The 16852-nt window shown below is 43.3% G+C and overlaps 2 protein-coding genes and 1 non-coding gene across 4 annotated transcripts; 2 read left to right on the forward strand and 1 right to left on the reverse strand.

The window, feature by feature from the left end:
• Window positions 1-921: 921 nt before the first annotated feature.
• Window positions 922-5390, forward strand: LOC126388242 (endosialin-like). The gene is made up of 2 exons (XM_050041243.1): window positions 922-1974; window positions 3455-5390. Exons 1-2 carry the CDS (start codon window positions 1545-1547, stop codon window positions 5182-5184), a joined length of 2160 nt encoding a protein of 719 aa, XP_049897200.1. The 5' UTR covers window positions 922-1544; the 3' UTR covers window positions 5185-5390.
• A 536-nt stretch (window positions 5391-5926) lies between these two features.
• Window positions 5927-16664, forward strand: dpp3 (dipeptidyl-peptidase 3). 2 transcript variants are annotated; one of them, XM_050040793.1, is made up of 19 exons: window positions 5927-6143; window positions 7838-8002; window positions 8143-8287; window positions 8429-8518; window positions 8709-8846; window positions 9170-9244; window positions 9501-9591; window positions 9871-10001; window positions 11164-11294; window positions 11436-11494; window positions 11700-11894; window positions 12036-12148; window positions 12251-12343; window positions 12441-12503; window positions 12589-12713; window positions 13303-13423; window positions 13774-13953; window positions 14551-14713; window positions 15682-16664. In XM_050040793.1, exons 1-19 carry the CDS (start codon window positions 5998-6000, stop codon window positions 15822-15824), a joined length of 2367 nt encoding a protein of 788 aa, XP_049896750.1. In that variant the 5' UTR covers window positions 5927-5997; the 3' UTR covers window positions 15825-16664. The 2 variants fall into 2 exon arrangements, with proteins under 2 accessions (XP_049896750.1, XP_049896751.1); XM_050040794.1 differs by lacking the exon at window positions 5927-6143 and adding an exon at window positions 6353-6437.
• On the reverse strand, window positions 6035-6116 carry trnas-gcu (transfer RNA serine (anticodon GCU)). The gene has a single exon. It is a non-coding gene; the product is annotated as a tRNA-Ser (tRNA).
• Window positions 16665-16852: the final 188 nt, after the last annotated feature.

A 16852-nucleotide genomic window follows, 5' to 3' on the forward strand; every position in this document is an offset into this window, starting at 1 on the left:
TGGCGGGCGGATCATGTGACAGCAGTGGAGGTACCCCCAGTCTACACTCATGCTCCCCAGCTACCGAGAGGTCAGGCTGATGCACATCTGGCATTTCCTGTTTCCTCTCCTCCATATGCCCCCGAGTTGTAGCCACACACACACACACACACACACACACACACACACACACACACACACACACATTCTCACACACACTGAGGAGCCCTAACACTGAGACATCTGTGCCCATATGAAATTATTGTATAACAGCATAAGAATGAACCCACTCACACAAATATGCAAAGACCAACAGGTATTCCTGTTCCATACTCAAATGTTTCCATTGGACTGTAAAAACTTCCAGCTGGTGGGGACTTGGTAGAAAAAGAGAAGAAGGGGTGGTGGCAGAGGAGAGAAAATAGAAGAGTGAGGGAGATGAAGAATGAGATTAGGAAAATAAATATAGAGACACAAGAACAATGAGAGGCTGACAAAGACAGCAGAAGGTGGAAGAGAAAAAGGAGAGGAGGAGAAGAAGAAGAAGAAGGGGGAGACGATCTGTGCATCTCACAGAGCTGACAAACACTTTCCACTCCTGTGGATGCTGTGCAGCATGCACGACTTGAAGGCTAAGTGTGTGTGTGTTTATATGAGAGTGCACGTGTGAGTCTAAAGCCATAGGCAGGATGGGGGGACAGAATGGTGCCGTATGGTTTTCATAACTCTCTGAGGGTTTTCAATTCTGCTACCCCCCCGCCACCCCCCCACCACCCAACACACCAACCCGTCAACCCCTCCAGCCTTCCCTTATACACTCACACATTTTACCAGCCCCCTCTTCCAAAAAACACACAATTCTTTTTCCTCTACGTAGCCTCCCCCCCCTTTCCACCCTCCCCCATCTTTCTCTCTTTCTGAGGTTCAGTCTGCGAAGCCAACTTTGCAGAGGCAAGAGAGCCCCGGCAGGATCAGATACAGGAGAGGGTTTCTGCCACTGAAATTCATCACATTCATATACAGACTCTATTTAACTCATTTGGACTCAACTGAAGGGCAGATTGCTCCATTCAACATTTGTGAACCCTGGACTCTACTGGTACTTCACTGGACTTTATTTTGGACTGTACTGGACCCAACTGGACTTTCTAAGGGATTTCATTGGACTGCATTGGTTTCTATTAGTTTTGTATAGGATCTGGTAAAAATCTGCTTTACTGTGCCAGCAGTGCTGAAAATTTGCTGATGAATGAATTTTGACGGATTCTACTCTGCAGGGCTATTTGTTTAATTTGTTTGGGCGATCCAAGGTAAATTAAAATAATCCAATGTCAGTGGTAGAGTTATCTGTCTCAGATTACTTTGAGTAAAAGATCAATCAGACCGGATTTATTGTTTAAACACACAAAAATCTGGTTTGGCAAATTGTTAGATTAATTGAGGTGGGTGGATCTCGGTCAGGTTTGTTTGAACAGGAGGTCAAAAAAATAGTTATCTTCCTTTTATTAGGGTTATTTATTTTGGCTGCAAAGTCAAAGTTTGAATGCTGGCCTAGTTTAAACCTCATGTCTTGGTGGAGGATGCAAACGACCATCAGGAGCAGTAGCAGCTGCAGCAGCATGAGTCTCCTGTGTGTCCTGTGGCTGCTGATGGTCTGTCTGGCTCCTGGAAGCCGAGGCCAGAGGCTGAAGGAGTCAGACGGGGCGCAGCCAGCAGCCAGGGCTCAGCTGGCGGAGAGAGACGCGCTCTGCCACCCGGAGGGATGCTACGCTGTCTTCCTCCAGAAGAGAAGCTTCAGGGAGGCTGGGCGGAGCTGCCGGGAGCGAGGTGGGACCCTGGCAACGATGCACACCCACGAGGCAGCGGGTGTGGTCCATGAGCTGCTGTCGGCCATCGAGGGGACCAGGTCAAGGCTTCGCCTATGGATCGGGCTGCATAGACCACCACGCCAGTGCTCATCCACACGACCACTAAGAGGATTCGTCTGGGTCACAGGCAAAGTCTCACCTTTTTGACATTTGACCCTTCAGTGTTTTTAAAATTAACCTTCTTCACTGTAGCACCCATTTTGTTGGCTTTTAGTAACTAAACTCAGACAAAATATCCCCAAATAAGGAAAGGTACATAATGGTACCTTTTTTCTTGCAATTAAGCTCCCTCTTGATTCTGGCAGTGTTTGAGCCTGACATAAACACAACTAAATCAACTAGTGCTAGATGTTTAAGCCACTAGATACATCTTAGATGAACACATGTGGACCTGTGTAAACTTTCATAAACTTTTTCCCAAACTAAACTCCCTTAAATCAGTTTGATTCAGTATTTACAGCCACTGGGCCTACTTCAAATTGCTTCTTCTACACATGCATATCAGCTGTATCAAGAGCTGATTAATCACTTTCAGATTTTGCTATTAAAGCATTGTGCTTTGTCTGACCTCTTCGTCAGACTCTGGTACCCGGGCCAGCCTCCACAGCTCTGCGCTGACTGCATGTTTATTACATTAGCTACTTTTGTTTCACAGAGACAGAGCTGGCGCGACAGGGGAAGTCCAATCCATCTTTTGACCTCGCTGTTACCCCTCAACCTGATTTAGTCATTACATAAACCTCGTCCACTAAAAGCCAGATTGTTTTTTTATCACTCAAAGTGTCTGCCTTGGTCTTGATTTAGAACAGACATTACATTTTCAAGAGTTATGTGGCCAGCTTTGTTGTTTTTCTTCCCCCATCTGTCATAATTTAAAGGGTTGGTTTACCCAAATTACAGAAATAGGCCTAATATGTTTCTCATTTATTCCTGGTTAAAGATAGTTTTGGTTTTATTAAACTCAGTTTGATAGAAAGATTTCTGATGAAGTATGTGAAGAAACGTTTGTTTGTGGTGCTCACAGCATTGAAAAAATATGTTAATAAAAGTGCAACCCATCTGTATAATTACAACCCAGATCTTCTAATGTGGTAAAACCAGCTTTGTGTTGAGTTTTGTCTTGAAGTTGGTGCAGCTACAGCATATTATAGTATACTATACAGGCTTATAGTATACTACTACTAACAGGAAAATCTTACAATCTGAACTGTATTGCAATGAATATATGGGTGAGGTAAATCAGGTGTTTTCAAGGGCCATATGTGTGGAATTTGAAAATGTTTGACGTTGGCGGCTCCTAGTGGTGCTATTAAAAAAGACAATGGGGCAGACAGCAGTGCAAGTTGCTATAAACACCAAACCTCACTGAGCCAACCCAGAAACAATGACAGTTAATGGGGTTACCCATATATTTGCATTAAAAATTCTTAACATAGTAGCTTTAGTCATTATCTTAAGGGTTAACAATTTAAGTGTGTTGTATAAATCTGAAAAAGCAAATTAAATGCTGCAAAATAAATTGCATATACTTAGAAATAATAGACAGACACTAAAAGAGAGAATTTCTAATTTAACTGACCTGGTCCTCATTTTTGTTTTTGCAACAGGAGACCAGGACGGCCAGTTCACCAACTGGCTCCGTGAAGACACCCCTGGGACTTGTGCGGCCCCTCGCTGTGTGGCCATGACCATCCACACTTCTGAGAGTGGACGTGAGAACAATGACAATTTCCGGTGGCTGGACGGCTCCTGTGCACTGCCCTTGGATGGATATGTTTGCCAGTACAACTACAAAGGAATGTGCGTACCACTTAAGGATGAGGGCAGTGGTCCAGCTATTTACACCACCCCATTTCACCTCGTCAGCACACTGCTGACCCATGTGCCTTATGGGTCTGTAGCGGCTCTACCATGCCCTGCAGGCGGCTCAGACCCAGAGGATCCTGCTGAGCAGACAGTGCTGTGCATGGAGAGAGATGACGAGACGGTGGGCTGGTCCAGGGATGCCCCTCTCTGCTCGTCTGGGGAAGCTCCAAAGAACCAGGACTGGTGCAGTGGGGACCATGGCTGTGAGCAGTACTGTCAGAACACAGACACAGATTACTACTGTTACTGCTCAGAGGGTTTTACGATAGATGAGGACGGATACAGCTGCAAGCCTGATCCCCTGACACAAACTGACACCCCTGAACTGTCCGCTGATTCAGCTGGTCCCACTGAGCAGTCCCAAATGAAAGAGATCTGTGTAGAGATGGGGTGTGAGTACGACTGTGTGGAGACACAGCGGGGCATCCGCTGCACATGTCCCCCGGGCTACCAGATGGGTCCAGATGGCCGCAAATGTTCTGATGTAGACGAGTGTCAACAACAACCATGCCTGCAACTCTGCGTCAACATCCCAGGCACCTTCCACTGCACCTGCCACTCTGGGTACCAGCCAGATGATGAGGGCGAGTGTGTGGACATAGATGAGTGCCTCGATGAAGCCAGCTGTGAAGGCACTTGTGAAAACACAGTGGGGTCCTTCACATGCTTGTGTAACCCCGGGTATGAGTCAGGCAGCGGAGGAGAGTGTGTGGATATAGATGAGTGTGTGGGGGAGTCGCCCTGTCAGCAGCAGTGTCTCAACTACATGGGAGGGTACCAGTGTTACTGTGACAATGGTTATGACCTGCAGTCAGATGGACTTACCTGCCAGCCTTCGCCTGATGATGAAGAATACTCCACTCTGACCCCTTACCCCAGTGACTCTGCTCACATACCCGGCTTGGACCCTGATCATGATAATCCCTGGTCCACCTCTTTCACCCCGGACCCAAACTTTGAAGCTGACACTAACTTTGATGTTGACTGGCTGACAGAGGCCCCTGAGGTACTCTCCCCTGACATGGGTCATGGGTCAGACAATCACCTGAACCAATGGGATGCCCTATCACCAAAGCGATATCAGACAACCCCACCCCCGGCACAAAAAGACAACACAGGCAATGAAATTGACAATGAGGCTGAAGCTAGGGAAGCTAGTGACGGGGCTGATGTTGAAACTGCTGTTGGGACCAGGGATGGGGATGGGTCTAAGATGGAAAACACAGAGGGTGTCAGTGGCACAGTGGAGGCAGACGCTGGATCTGATGATGGTAAACGAAAGCATGACAAGAGCTGGCTGCTGGTGGCCCTGCTGGTGCCTCTGTGTGTGTTCCTCGTAGTGATGCTGGCTCTGGGGATCGTCTACTGCACCAGCTGTGCTGTGGACAAGAGCCTGAGCTTCTCAAACTGCTATCGCTGGATACTCCCTACGACGCCTCCTGACAGGAGGGACGGCAAAACCCAAGCATGAACTCTAAAATAAACAAACACGCACACAGGTGTGTTGAAGGCCCGGGGCTGATCACTAAATCCACCTTTCGGATATGGCACAGCTGAGCGGCCCTCCCATTCATCAAGCAAAACTTAATAGGCTACTTTCTGTTGCACAACCCTTGTAAATATTTCACTTTCTCATCATGTTTTTTAGAATTCAATAAAATCAATAAACTGATGAAATACTGTGTGGTTTGTAAGCCTGTCCAGCTCATAATGTGTGTGTGGAAAGCAGTGTTGGGAGGGTCACTTTTGAAATGTAATAGGTTACACATTACAGTGAATGAAAAAATGTAATGTAACTATTTAAATTACTTCATTAAAGTAATGTAACTTATCACATTTGATTACTCTTTTGGTTATTTTTCAAATAAATATGTTAAACTGGGCGATAAAGCTGAAAAATGAAAATAGGCTATGCCAAAAGAAGACATTCTGCATGGCAAAAAGATGCGACACAACAAAATGAATATTATATGCTGCATATAAACGTTTTACTGAAAAGAATATATGCAGATGTTACTCCAACATTTTGTAACTGATTGCAATTACATTTATTTTTAATTGTAAGCAGTTACACCCCAATACTGTTGGATAGAATGAATGGGTAAACACATATTAAAGGCTTTGGTGAGCAAAACCAGGGAGTGGGGGAGGAGTCATATGCTGGTGGTGGTGGTGGGGGGGGTCATCATGTGTACATGTGGTGTCACCTTAAGTTGTCACGAGTTCCGGTTGTGTGACCACTGGGCCAGGGTTATTACCGTTGTACACTGTGTACCGGGACCGAATGATGTTGAGATGTCTCCGATTATGGAAAAGGAGTCCGACGAGGATGGGATTCGAACCCACGCGTGCAGAGCACAATGGATTAGCAGTCCATCGCCTTAACCACTCGGCCACCTCGTCGTGTGTTCCCATTAGGTTGAGATATTGGTAATTATTTATACATATTATTGTGTTTTATCATCTTTTGTGCGGTGTTATTGTGTGTTTGTTTTAGGTGTTCGGATATCGTGTTTTTTGTACGTTCACCCTTGGTCTGAAAATTACGACGTGAAGCTCATGGAAAAGTTCTGCGCAGCTACTTCTTGATTGGCTAGTTTTTCCATCAACCACAATTTAGAGCCTCTGATTGGCTGAGGGGCGGGTCTTACGTTGAATGAATACAGGAAGTGTACAGCGTGAGACTGCACTTTGACGTTCGCCGGAGCTGTTGAAGAGAATAAGGTAACAAGCAGTTGAGTTAGTATCCATCTTTATAGCTCTTTGGATTCACGGTATAGTGGCTAATCATACACGGAAATAGGTCGGGTAGTATTTGCGAAGCACTGTTGTGCGCACAGAAGTTTTGGGCGTGTGTTTAATTTGCTCCAAGCACTTAGCAGCCGGCTTAGCATGCATGCTAGGAGCTAACAGTCATGGTAACACTGAGTTAGCTGTTTGCAGTGGCCTGAGGACGAAACATATTTCCACTATTTACTTACACATGTAGTTGAGTGTTGCCCTGCCGTTAGTAGGCTGCTGATTTTTAAATAGGTTTAAAGCATGTTGCCGCTGGTTTAAATGCGCTTGAGTATAATTAACGTTATTAGTTTTATTTGAAAGTGAAATAGAAATCTGCCTGCAGTAACGTTAACGTTAATTACAACTGATTGGTTCCTGTTGACTCTGCGCCATGGTCAGCTATGATAGGTCAAGGTTCACCTGCTGCTCGTCTCATAAACTTTCTATTGGATATGATTTAAATAAACTTTTACCTTTGTCCACATCCTAGGCTTAACTTTTACTTTTAACTTACCCCATTAAACTGTAACAGTATCTTCCATTATACTACACACCACCTAACCACCTTTACCTCTTCAGAAGAAACAAGTACATTAAAAAATCCCCAAAATAATCAACAGTAGACTCAATGTTGAATCAATATTAGTGCTTTGACAATTGTGGTTGATAGAGATGAACTTAATAAAAAATCACCTTGATAAAACATAAACAATGGGGTGAAGTTTTGCTGCTTTTCTCTCATATATCATTGTAAATCGAATAACACTGGGATTTTTGGCTGTGAGTCGGACAAAACAAGTAATTTAAAGACCTCTCCTAGGTTTCCAGAAAACTGATGCAGTCATTCACAATATTTCATAGACTAGACAATAGTATGAATTAATCAATAATGTAAATAAGCTATAGTGGCAGCACTAGTATTGTGTAAAATGACTTTTAAGAAGTATACTATAGGCTATATTCTTTATACAAGAATCATACATAGCAAAACCAAGCTGCTGATTTTATAATATGAAATAAAGAAAACTTTTGTTAACCAGTATGTTTAATACAACTGTTGGAAAATTGCTTTATTTGTTTGTACAATACACAAGCTGCTTAACTTGTCCGAAGTAAAGACAGGTGTGCAAATACTCCCTAGAGCTCATGGTTATCTTAAAAAAAAAAAAAGCAGCCAATCCTGTCTGTTCTAACTTGCAATTTCACTTTTTTCTCTGCTCTGCTAATCTCTTTACTACCTCTGCTCTCTCATTTCTTTCTCATCCCATTTACATTCTTTTGCTCCCTTTTCCCTACCTCATGTATCTCTCTTTTCCCACTTCCCTTCCCCTCTCGCAATTCAGTTCCTCATCATCCTCGGCAGTGTTAAACCTCAGACTAAAGATGGTGGACTCCCAGTACTACCTCCCAAATGACATCGGTGTCTCTGCTCTCGACTGTGGCGAGGCCTTCCGTTTGCTTTCACCTCAGGAGAAGATGTACGCCCACTACATGTCACGAGCCGCTTGGTATGTTACTCATCTCAGCATGCAGCAAGTTCAGTATTAAAATCAAGAAATAAGAAATTTCTCACCTCAATGAAAACTTGAAACTTATGTTGATGGAGGAACTGAAACCCTGCTGACCAAAAAAACATCTGCTGTTTTAGGTATGGTGGTCTGGCAGTGCTGCTGCAGACGTCCCCAGAGTCAGCAAACATCTTTGTCTTGCTGCAGAGAATCTTCAAGAAGCAGACGCCTGCACAGCTGGAGCAGGTCGCCACAGCAGCTGGACTCAGCTCTGAGGAATACCAGGTACACAGTTGGCTGTTTTTGGTGCTGTCCTGACACGCCCTTTTACACACATTCACAACTGTAAACACATGTTAAGATGTTTATTATGCTATACACAGAATGAAAACCTTTTTTGTTGTATTTCTTGTGCTTGATATTTAGGCATTCTTGGTGTATGCAGCTGGTCTGTATGCCAACATGGGAAACTACAAGTCTTTTGGAGACACCAAGTTCATCCCAAATCTACCCAAGGTAAAAATCCAGTTCAACTGCTTTGTAAACAGTCACTTACAGGGGGGTGGAGACAACAAGATGAACACCTGTATCATGTAATGCAATCCAATACAATAGCGCCTTAAAATATGGACTCAAGAAGTTGAATCAACAGTTGTCAGACTGTGACATACTTCAAGCTGTCTGCATCTGTTAAATGTCCACACAGGACAAGCTAGAAGCTCTGGTGAAGGCCAGCCAGGCGTTTCAGGAGCAGCCCGCTGAGATGGAAGCTCTGTGGGACAGCTGCTCGTGTCCCCTGTACTCCCTGGAAGACAGACAGAAACAGCTGGGGCTGGGAGACAAGGTGGGATCTTGTATCATTTAATGCAGAGTTCAGGCAAGCAGTTTTGTCTGGTAATGTTTAATTAAACATCCATCATGTTGTCAGGAGTGGATAGATTTGATAAATGTAAAAGGAGATTTCTCATTCTGCATCTTAAGCACTATTAGGAAGTCAAATAGTCTGTAGTGTGGTGTATTTAGATTGGCTGCAAACAACGCCATTTGCCCTTTTAGGAAGCCACTGAACCCCAAACTTCCAGTGGGTTCTTCAGTCAACATTTGTCACTGTAAGCCTCATGAGAAAATCCATGGCTCATAAAGCAATTCTGCTTTCCTTTTCTTCAGGGCATTACCACCTACTTCTCAGGAAACTGCTGCCTGGAGGATGCTGAGCTGGCTCAGAAGTTCCTTGACTCAAAAGTAAGTAATATTCTTATATCCGTTGTCATCTCCCCAGTCTCTTATAATACCCTGTACTTTCTTTTCTTCTGTACTCCATTCTGACACCTCCATTCTTTTCCTTGTCTCACTCAATTTACTTTTTTCCTAATCCTCTTTCACCTCTGACCTCCATTTTGACAGTTCATCCTGTCTCTCTGTCTTTGCTCACTCCTTAATGTATCTTTCAGTCTGATTCGGCTTATTCTTAGCTGTGTTCTTGTGGTTTTATCTCCAGAAACTCTCAGCTTACAACACCCGACTGTTTAAGAGGGAAAATGGAGGTAAAGCCTGCTATGAGGTGCGCCTGGCTTCAGCTGTGCAGAAAGGTCAGAGCTACAGTCTTACACAAGAACCTAAATAAGATTTATAAACATTCGCAACATTCGTCAAGCATACAGCACTTGTAACAGATTTGGCATAGAGAATGTGATACGTATCACATGTTCATATAGACTTCAAGTTATGCTACAGACATTCTAGCTTGTGAGTTCAAACACATTATGATTGCCAGCAAGTTGATATGAAGAGATTTCTTTTGTGTGACTAATGTTGTTAATGATGCTACAGTCATTTAAAGCAAAGAAATGTATACTACTGTTTCACAGACTGCGCAGTGGAGGGGGAATGTGAGTCATGCTGCGGCAGCTTCAACTTTGAAGACAAAGAGTTCACTGTGAAGAGGGGAGACTATGCTCCTGTCATGGAGAAGGTCGCTTATTACCTTAAGAAAGCACAGGTGAGAGCGAGGGATACGAAGTGGGTTATAGTCAGTGTTCAGACGGTATTGTTTCAGCTGTTTGGAACCACAATCAGAACAAAATCATCATAAATTGTTGGAGTTGATAGAACAAGTTCAGTGCCCATTCAGTTGTGCCTGTGCAGAAGAGGCCGATAGCTTGGCCTCCAGTATTGCTGCTTGCATCTTTCTTGAGAACCGCTCATCCAAACATCTTCACACTTGACACTGATAGTGTTTATGCCCTGAGCAACACACCTGCCATAATGTATTTGCTTTCCCTAGCAATGCTAGATTTGCAAACAACTTGCTATTTTGAGCAAGGGTAATTCCAGTAACAAAAATGCTGATTCCAAAAGTTAAGTTTCCGTTTTTGCACAAGAGAAGCAGATGTTTGTGAGTGTGAGTGAAAACACACTTTTAGACCCAGCACAATAAACGGTTAAGTTTCACTCTCATTGCGCTACATGCTCTGCTGCTCCATCTGTGCCCAGAGTACACTCTGCGCTCCAACAGCACTCCTAATGAACGGTCCAGCTCCAAAAATAGAAATTTCACAATGTGGCGCTAGATGTTTTATTCGTGACAGGCCACCACAAATAAATGAAAGTGGTTTGCTATAATGTACCATCTCCAGTCTCTCTTATTTTCATCTGCTGTTGGATATACTAAAGCAAGCAACAGAGTGAAAGCTTTGGCAGTTAAACAGTTAATGGGGGTCCACAGTCAATCCACTACACGGTGTGTACATAACACACTACTGATAAATATGTCCCATAGATCTCAAGAGCTTGCACTTGACGTTACACTTCCTCTGCAATATACCAGCCAAGTGTGAATTTGATCAGATGAATGGTTGTCAGACAAATTGGAAGACAGACAGAGACTCCCTCCATTTTAGTTAGATATCAGCAGCCACACTACTGAGAGTAAAAGAACCAGGAGGACTAGAATGACGAGCAATATCAAAATTGCATCTTAAAATGAATGTAAAAAGCACTGAGCTTTGGCAAATATAACACAAAGAGGAAGTAAGAATGCACAGATAGATAGTTCCCTTTAGTTGTGTAAAAGTAATTGAATGAGTTGATAACCTAAAAATAATCCTCCTGCCCCACTCCACTCTTATACTTCTTCTTCTGTTGTCAAATAATGAACACAGGCCTATGCTGCCAATGAGAACCAGAAAAAGATGCTCGAGGAGTACATCCGCAGCTTCACCTTTGGCTCAATTGAGGCCCATAAAGAGGGCTCACGCTACTGGATCAAAGACAAGGGACCAATTGTTGAGAGGTGGGCCCACTGAATATCAAATCATGGTAACCTTGAATGTTATCTGATATATGAAAGACACAGAACAAATGTGTAGCTGTGGTCATGCTACTCTTGTGTAATAATCTCTCTCTCTCTCTGCTCCTTCACTCCTTGTCTCAGTTATATAGGTTTCATAGAGAGCTACAGAGACCCATTTGGCTCCAGAGGAGAGTTTGAAGGTAACTAACATGGTGATTTAAGAACAATGATATCAACATGTTTATTGGTATACAAGAAGGCAGCCTGTGTGTGAATGAGTGTGTGTGTGTGTGTGTTAAAATATCTGACATAATAGTAGGGTTTATATTGCTGTCCTTTCTTCAGGATAAGTCAGACATTGTTTTCTATCACTTCCTAACTCCGGGGTTGTGACGTCACTTTTAGGTTTCATTGCGGTTGTGAACAAGGCCATGAGTGAGCGCTTTGCCAAACTGGTGAGCTCTGCAGAAGTCTTGCTCCCTGAGCTGCCCTGGCCGAGGGAGTTTGAGAAGGACACTTTCCTCAAACCCGACTTCACCTCGCTGGATGTTCTCACCTTCGCTGGCAGTGGAATTCCAGCTGGCATCAACATCCCCAACTGTATGTACGCCGCTGGGAGATGGTTTTAAACTACACGCTACTGTGTCACATAACTTCGTTCACTTGGTTTAAGTTTGAAATGCTTTTGTGCAGCACACAGTGTTATACTTAAAAACAGTGTTTGTGTGTTTTTGTGTGTAGATGATGACATCAGACAGTCGGAGGGCTTTAAAAACGTGTCACTAGGCAACGTGCTGGCTGTAGCTTATGCTACGCAAAAAGAGAAGCTCACCTTCCTGGAGGAGGAGGACAAGGTAACTCATGCAGCGTCCTGATTCTCTCACACATCAGCTCTTCTCTCTCACACACTCCCATAATTATACATCCTCTTGTCTGTGCATGTGTGTGCACACTAGGACTTGTTTATCAAGTGGAAGGGCCCATCATTTGAGGTACAGGTTGGACTACATGAGCTGCTGGGCCATGGGAGCGGCAAGCTGTTTGTCCAGGTCAGTTTAATATAAAGTTACTGACATTGGATTAAAGAGTAATCAGTGAGGAAATAAAATCTGATTTGGGTTTATTTCGCTCCATCTCTTTCCACAGGATGACAACGGCAAGTTCAACTTTGACCAGAGTAAAGTAACCAACCCAGAGACTGGCGAACCTGTGAGTCTGTTTGTGTGTACCCCTTTTGTTAACTCTGACAAAAATAGTAACTAATTATGCAAGTGTGTATTTTTGTTTTTTTTAGGTGTCCAGTTGGTATCGGGGCAGCGAGACGTGGGACAGTAAATTCTCCACCATTGCTTCCTCTTACGAAGAATGCCGCGCTGAGTGTGTGGGACTCTATCTGTGTCTCAACAAGGAAGTGCTCAGGTATGTCATCTTTTGCGCATTGTTTATTGCTTTTCATTAGATATATGTATGTTACACATATCCATGTAACCCCTGATCCTCCTCCATGGTTTGATGTTGGGAGTGGGAATTGACTTTTGACTGTCAAAAGCAAGCGAAACAAAGACTGGTCACGTTAGTTGTAGCGTCCAAATCCTGTAAATCCCCAGAATGCTCTGGCAAGAGAACATTTAGTGAATTTGGGTCACAAGCAGGAGACATAACAAAATCAGGAGGTGTATTTAAGTGCGTCAGTTGTTTACCAAAAAATGCAGCAGAGGAACCCGAGGAGAGTGCATATTATCAGTTTGTTTGGGAGCCTTTAAGAGCTGTTTGGATTGATACCTCTGGTTTGCTCTGTGCAGGGGATGCTATGTTATTATTCATGTCACAAACAGTCTCACACTTTATTGATGACCTTTTGGGGGAAAATAATTAATCCCATCATGTTATTTAGGCTGTTCTAATGAAAATAACTGGAATGGTGTAGTTATTATTTCTGGTATAGCCCAGTGTAGCTGATGGCTATGTGGGCGGCTAGCATGCTAACTGTGGAGTAACTTTGTTTCAGTATTTTTGGCCACGAGGGCCAGGATGCAGAGGACGTGGTGTATGTCAACTGGCTGAGCATGGTCAGAGCTGGACTGCTGGGCCTGGAGTTCTACACACCTGAGAGCAAGAGCTGGAGACAGGTAATCTGTCTGTCTGCCTACAAGTTACTTTTTTCCCATAACATGCCGTCTCTCCCACTCTTTACTCGGACTGCTTTGCAACCTGGAGGAATGAATTATAACTTTATACACACACATTTTACTTTCTTTAATATAGAACTGGAGAGATACATATTTTTAAGCGAACAGTGTTTATAAGACAAGTCATCATACCGACTATTAGGCATGTGTTTCTTACGACCTGTCTGGCTCAGTTTTCCGTGTCGTTTTATAGTACAGCTTACACTCAGTCTGTCTCTGTTTATACGAGTGTCAGGAGATGTATACAGTGTGTGTCATATAAATGTGTGTGTGTGTCTGTGTGTCCGTAGGCACACATGCAGGCTCGTTTTGTGATCCTGCGTGTTCTGCTGGAGGCCGGGGAGGGCCTGGTGGGCCTGGAGGAAGTGACAGGACAGGACAGCAAGCCTGACGCTCGAATCACACTGGACAGAAGCAAGATCCACACTGTGGGCAAGAACGCCATCCACAGGTTCCTCCGTAAACTGCAGGTAACCTACTTTCACACAGACAGCAGGTCTTAAATGACAAATTAAACATATTGAAGAAAATGCAACGAATCCTGAAAAGACTTAGAGTTGTGTGCATATGCGTCTACATGTGCAAACCAAATGTGGGTGCATTAAAATAACTATTTTATAGTACCATTAGTGGTCAAAAACCTCACAGATGCCTCCTTTGAATTGTCTATAAATCAGTCTAAAGGAAATTAATCTGCAAAAATTAGGATTATTGAGTAATTGATTAACTTTCAAAGCAAAAATTCTAAAAGACATCGCTAGTTCTGGCTTTGCAAATGTGAATATTTGCTGGTTTTATTTGTCTTCTATTATAGTAAACTCAGTGTATTTGGGTTTTGGATTGTTGGTCAGACAAAACAAATAATTCCCAATAACCTGGGAGCTTTCCTGTCTACTAGTACTACTCACCCCCTTTTATTTTATTTGTACTAACATGATATAAAGGAATTATGACCCCTTGATGGTTGTGTACTGCTGTGTACTGCAGTTCTGTTTGCCTGTCCCTTAACAAATGATCATGCTTAATTTTACTCAACCTGTTGCTAACCTGATTTCGCCGTTCTGTAGGTCTTAAAGGCCACAGCAGATGTGGAAGGAGGCAGGGCTCTTTATGACACTTACTCCACCGTCAGCGACAGCGGTGCCCACAACTTCTTGCGTCTCCGGGAGACGGTGCTGCTGAGGAAGGAAGCTCGTAAGATGTTTGTCCAGGCCAACACCAGGGTCAATGGTATGTACCAGAATCTGTGCTTGTCATGGGGGTTCACCCATGTTTATTAACACAGATGCAGACTAAAACTCTCACATCTGTCTTTATTCTGCCGTTGATTTCACTGCATCGCAACATTACTGTCATTTGTTAATATAATGGAAATATATTTGTCCTGATTCTTTCCCATGAACAGAAGGGTAAAGTGCAACACACACCGCCGCCATACGCCACGCGTCAAAACGGCCGCCTCCATTATATTCTATGAACAAACGCACACCGGCGCCGATCTGCTTCAGCCCACTGCTCTATTTCCAGCGCGGCCGGCGCTGCGAGAAAAGCCTTTTATGTACGTCTCGGCCGCCATAGTATCAACTCCAGCTTTCAAAGGGGTATCTGGATGCTGAAGGTTATTAAGTTTTTCAAATTTTTAATAAGACAATTTTGATAAGAAACTCACCCGTGAAATCCAAGTTGTTGTTGCCTCAAAGTTTTTCCTCTACTTCTTCTGTTACTAGCAGTTGGCAATCGTTGGCAACTAGTGTAGGTACAGCCACCTAGTGGCGTGGGTGGGAAATACACTTTAGTGTCGACGTTGCCGCTGCCAGTGTGTGTTGGGGGGCGGCACTTGACGGCCACAGTGCCGCGCCGGCGGCAGTGTGTGTTGCACTTAATGTGACCGGACCTTTTAGAGTGTGGCTGTTCCAAACAGCTGTGAAAATTTGGTTAGTCTTTTTTTTAGTCTTAAGTATCATTTCGAGTGGCATTTAAAAGAGTCTTAAATCTAACTTGTCTGCAGGAGCCCAGCCTGATAATTAGCTGTTAAAAAAATCACAACAATAAAAAGCATTAAAAAGACATTGAACATAGCATTGAAACATTTTACTGAAATGTTTTGTAGTTGTGACTGTACGTGCGTAGAAGCACTTGTAGACTCTTCCACTGACAGGCGATTATTCAGTTGGTGTCATACTCTGTGTGGTTTCCAGGGGACAGCGTCGAGCTGATCGAATACGAAGGCAGCGCAGCAGGTTTGATCCGCTCCTTCACCGAGCGCTTCCAAGAAGACGCAGAGCAGCTGGAGGCCAATCTCTTGGAGCTGAACAAAAGAGACTCATCCTGCTGGTGCTGATGGATGGATGGATAATCTGCTCCATGGGCTTCAAAAATACCAACTGTAACTAACAGTTACTTTTTTTCTTTTTTACAGTATACGAAAGTAAATTGATTCTTAATGGATGTTAAAACACAAAACTGCATAATAATCCAAATCCTTTTACTATAGACTTCTGAAGAGACTAAATTAAAGTTTCATACAGTACAATAAAGCCATAAGACTAGAACAGATCTGCCAAAGACACCAGCCACAGTTTTTCTAGCCACGACTCAGATCCAGGGTCAGGTGCTGTCTTTGATAACACAATCAAACACAAATAAATGAGCTGATACAGCATTATCACTCTTTTAAAAGCATGTAGGACACATTTTTCTGATAAGAAGTGCTGAGAACTGTCCTTTAGACTAATGCTGGCTGATGATGAGAGCAGTTAGGTATAAATGTGTAAGTGACTGCAGGTAGGTTTTACTTTGCAGTCATGGCAGGGTCAGAATTTGGCTATAAATCTTCACAAATGACTGAGACATGTTTTGTCCGTACGTAAAATGATTTCCATGAATTGATTTTTACAAAATTATTCGACCTTTACAGTAAGTTGAATGCTTGTCCAGCCTTGGTGTTGATGACAATATGACAGGTTAAGACTGTTAACTAGCTGTCATTGCAGCTCAGTGTTGACTATAAGGCAAATTATACTTAGTGGTTTGTTTGTTTTCTTGCCCGTGTTTGGTTTAAAGAAGTCATGGCTGATTACTTGACTGTATAAAATATTGCTGTGTCTGGGAGGCCTAAAAGAAAAGCTGTACGCAAGAAATGTGGTGTTGAATCTGCACAAATAAAACTTGTTTGATAAGATCTTGGTGGTATTTTCTTCAACCAAAACCATTACAGAGTCACTAATTTCACTTTTATGAAATTCACCCACAATCTGAGATGGACTTTCAATATACACTCACTGGCCACTTTATTAGGTATACCTTGCAAGTACATGGTTAGACTACCTTCTGCCTTTATAACTGACTTAATTCTTGGTGGCATAGATC

Source organism: Epinephelus moara, chromosome 3 (genome assembly GCF_006386435.1).
Source record: "Epinephelus moara isolate mb chromosome 3, YSFRI_EMoa_1.0, whole genome shotgun sequence".
Lineage (NCBI taxonomy): Eukaryota > Metazoa > Chordata > Actinopteri > Perciformes > Serranidae > Epinephelus > Epinephelus moara.

What these genes read in the sequence shown, in the direction of transcription:
- dpp3 (XM_050040793.1), top strand. Translation starts at nt 5,998, where the DNA reads ATGATGTTGAGATGTCTCCGATTATGGAAAAGGAGTCCGACGAGGATG. An exon ending in TGGCATCAACATCCCCAACT is followed by an intron (nt 11,895 to 12,035) that starts GTATGTACGCCG and finishes TTTTGTGTGTAG; the next exon opens with ATGATGACATCAGACAGTCG. An exon ending in ACCCAGAGACTGGCGAACCT is followed by an intron (nt 12,504 to 12,588) that starts GTGAGTCTGTTT and finishes TGTTTTTTTTAG; the next exon opens with GTGTCCAGTTGGTATCGGGG.
- LOC126388242 (XM_050041243.1), top strand. Translation starts at nt 1,545, where the DNA reads ATGTCTTGGTGGAGGATGCAAACGACCATCAGGAGCAGTAGCAGCTGC. An exon ending in AGGATTCGTCTGGGTCACAG is followed by an intron (nt 1,975 to 3,454) that starts GCAAAGTCTCAC and finishes TTTTTGCAACAG; the next exon opens with GAGACCAGGACGGCCAGTTC.